This window comes from Pteropus vampyrus, unplaced genomic scaffold (genome assembly GCF_000151845.1).
Source record: "Pteropus vampyrus isolate Shadow unplaced genomic scaffold, Pvam_2.0 Scaffold118, whole genome shotgun sequence".
Classification (NCBI taxonomy): domain Eukaryota; kingdom Metazoa; phylum Chordata; class Mammalia; order Chiroptera; family Pteropodidae; genus Pteropus; species Pteropus vampyrus.
Genome location: NW_011888899.1, coordinates 334,154 through 336,608, shown reverse-complemented (window position 1 = coordinate 336,608; position 2,455 = coordinate 334,154). Strand labels below are relative to the sequence as shown.

The window sequence follows — 2,455 nt, the reverse complement described above, 5'->3', positions numbered from 1 at the left end:
ACAGGAGTTCATTCGAAGATGTCCTGCGGGTGAGTGAGGTGGGCGCCTCCCCTCATCTCCTGGCCTCTGATACCTCACCAGCCTCCTAGCCACCCTCCAACACGCCCGGCCCCGATGCTACTCTCCACCCTCAATACCGCCAACTAGTTAACTTCCGCTTCTCAGAAACGTATTTCCTCAAACGTCTTACTGAAGTATAACCTACTCGTCTTTCAACATTTAAATGTCAGGGCTTCCCAGATTGCTACCTTCCTCGTTCCCCCTCAGGGACCAGTCATTCCCTCGGGCCCAGGTTAGGCCCTTACATGCTCTCACGCACCCCACATTTCTCCTCGGCAGCACAGATCATGGTCGAATAAATAACTTCCTGTACACTAGTAACAGAATAAGTCTCTCCTCCTTGAAGGTCAGGTCCATGAAGGCGGAAACCGAGTTTACCTAAACCAGGAGTTGACAAACATTTTCTGAAAAAGGCCAAATAGTAACTATTTCCAGCTTTGTGGGCCACAGAGTCGTAGTCATGGCTATTCAACTCTGCCATTATAGCCCAAAAGCTGTGGAGACAATATGTAAACGAATGAGTGTGACTGTTTCGATAAAGTTTTATTTATAAAAATAGGAGGTGGGCCAAAGGGCCATAGTTTGTTGACCCCTGGCTTAAATCACCAGGACCCAGTCTAGCTTCTGGCATATAGGAGGCACTCGATAAAGAAAAGCAGCCACTGTTTTGACAGTTACACGGAAACTGGTTGCCAGGGAAGGGGGTGTTCGTGGGCGGTGGGGGTGGGATCGCGACAACAGTGGTTTGAGGTGTGAGCAGCAGCTGAGGAGATAGTTGCTTCTTTTTCAAGAGCTCCACAGTCAGGGCGACGGGCTCAGGGAAAGGGAGTGTCTTCATGGAGAGGGCAGATGAGAAGTATGTTTGCAGGCCATGCCAAATAGGCAGGGCTGGGGAGGAAAGGGAGAACTGACGAAGAGGGGGGCTCCAGAGCTCAGGTGAGGGGAGCGCTGGTCATGAAGGAGGAAGACACCTGCTGAAGCTGAGGAAAAGAAACACAGAAAGGTGGAGGGAAACAAGGGGACAGCCCCGTACTTTCCTGTGCACCATAAGCCAAGACCGCCGGATGCAGAGTGGGCGGGAGGAGGTTCAGGACCCTAGCACCTGTCAGTCTGTGGGAGAGGGGACGCCCAGGGCAGGACCTCAGGCCTCACGGCAAGGCCGGAGCTATACCTCTCATTTGAGAGAGCACTTGGGTACTTCCGAGCTGTGTTCTCAGTTCTGACTTGGTGTGAGGTGTCACTCACTGAGTCATCAGCACTACCTGCTATTACTTCCTGTCACTTCACTTTCCCAAGCAGGTAGCAACAGGCAGGCCCTGAGGAAGATGAGGTCATGCTTTAAGCATATGGACATACCCAGTTCCTTCTAGAAGTATACTGAAAGGCATTTTAATTTCGGAAAGTTAGAGGTGGTTTCATTTTCATGTCTTCAAATGTGTATATGTGTGGATGCTGTAAGATATTTCTCCATTAGGCAAAGGAGGCTTTCTCTTTAAATGGAAGAAACCATTTGATTGGGGGTTTGCAATAAAAATAGCATAATAGCTATTTAGTTTTATAAGCCTAACATGGTATTAAAACCTATAAAACACAACTCACAGAGAAACTATTAATATTATGATATTTAAACACTCTGAAAACTTTTCAGTCGAAAACCTAGTCAATGTCACTTATCCAAAGAAAAAATCTTGTATTTCGACATTGATTTATTACTTCGTTATCACTATTACTGCATGGATATGGGAGAAAGGTTCAGACCCGTCCTACTTTTCAGGAAAAACTAAAATCATCAAAATATCTTTTGGTTGACATGCCTGAAAAAACAGTATCCAGACCTGTTTTCATCTGCCTTATTTTAAGGTGTAATTGCTGTTGATCGCTATAGATTGAAGGTTCTATGTATATTCTCATAAGTAACACTTTAATTCGCATTTTCATTTTGAAGTTTTCACTCCTCACAGATCAAAAGATAATTTTCTTACGACAGAGCAATCTTCACTGTAGTCTTTCAAGTCCTTCCAGAGATGATGGGAACCAATGACTCCGAATTCACTAGCGTGTACGAGGGCGATGCCCACCCCCGTGGCACATTTTTTATTCAAAGGACTTTCAATACTTCTTTAGACGCACAGTCGATAAACTTAAATCTCTTACCCTATAGTTGGGTTGATGTTCGGATCAAAACTGTCTTCCACGAACCGCCAGACGATACTTGATTTACCTACACCTGTATCCTGAAAGAGAATGAAATGAGTGAATAAGAAAAAGTTTACCTGCTCGCAGACCCCGAAAACTACCTTGTGCCATAAGTTCGGGATTTTAGAAAACTCATTCTAGATAGGTAAATTTTAGAAGTTTAGGGACACATAAGAGGTTTTCAAAAAAATTCAGTGGG

The 2,455-nt window shown here is 45.1% G+C and overlaps 1 protein-coding gene across 1 annotated transcript in view; it reads right to left on the bottom strand.

Moving 5' to 3' along the window:
• RAB22A (RAB22A, member RAS oncogene family) overlaps nucleotides 1-2,455 on the bottom strand; it is a 43,827-nt gene that overhangs the window by 39,157 nt on the left and 2,215 nt on the right. Inside the window, exon 2 of the mRNA XM_023534093.1 lies at nucleotides 2,215-2,294. Within this exon, the coding sequence (XP_023389861.1) occupies nucleotides 2,215-2,294 (80 nt within the window). The remainder of the gene's footprint in view (nucleotides 1-2,214; nucleotides 2,295-2,455) is intronic.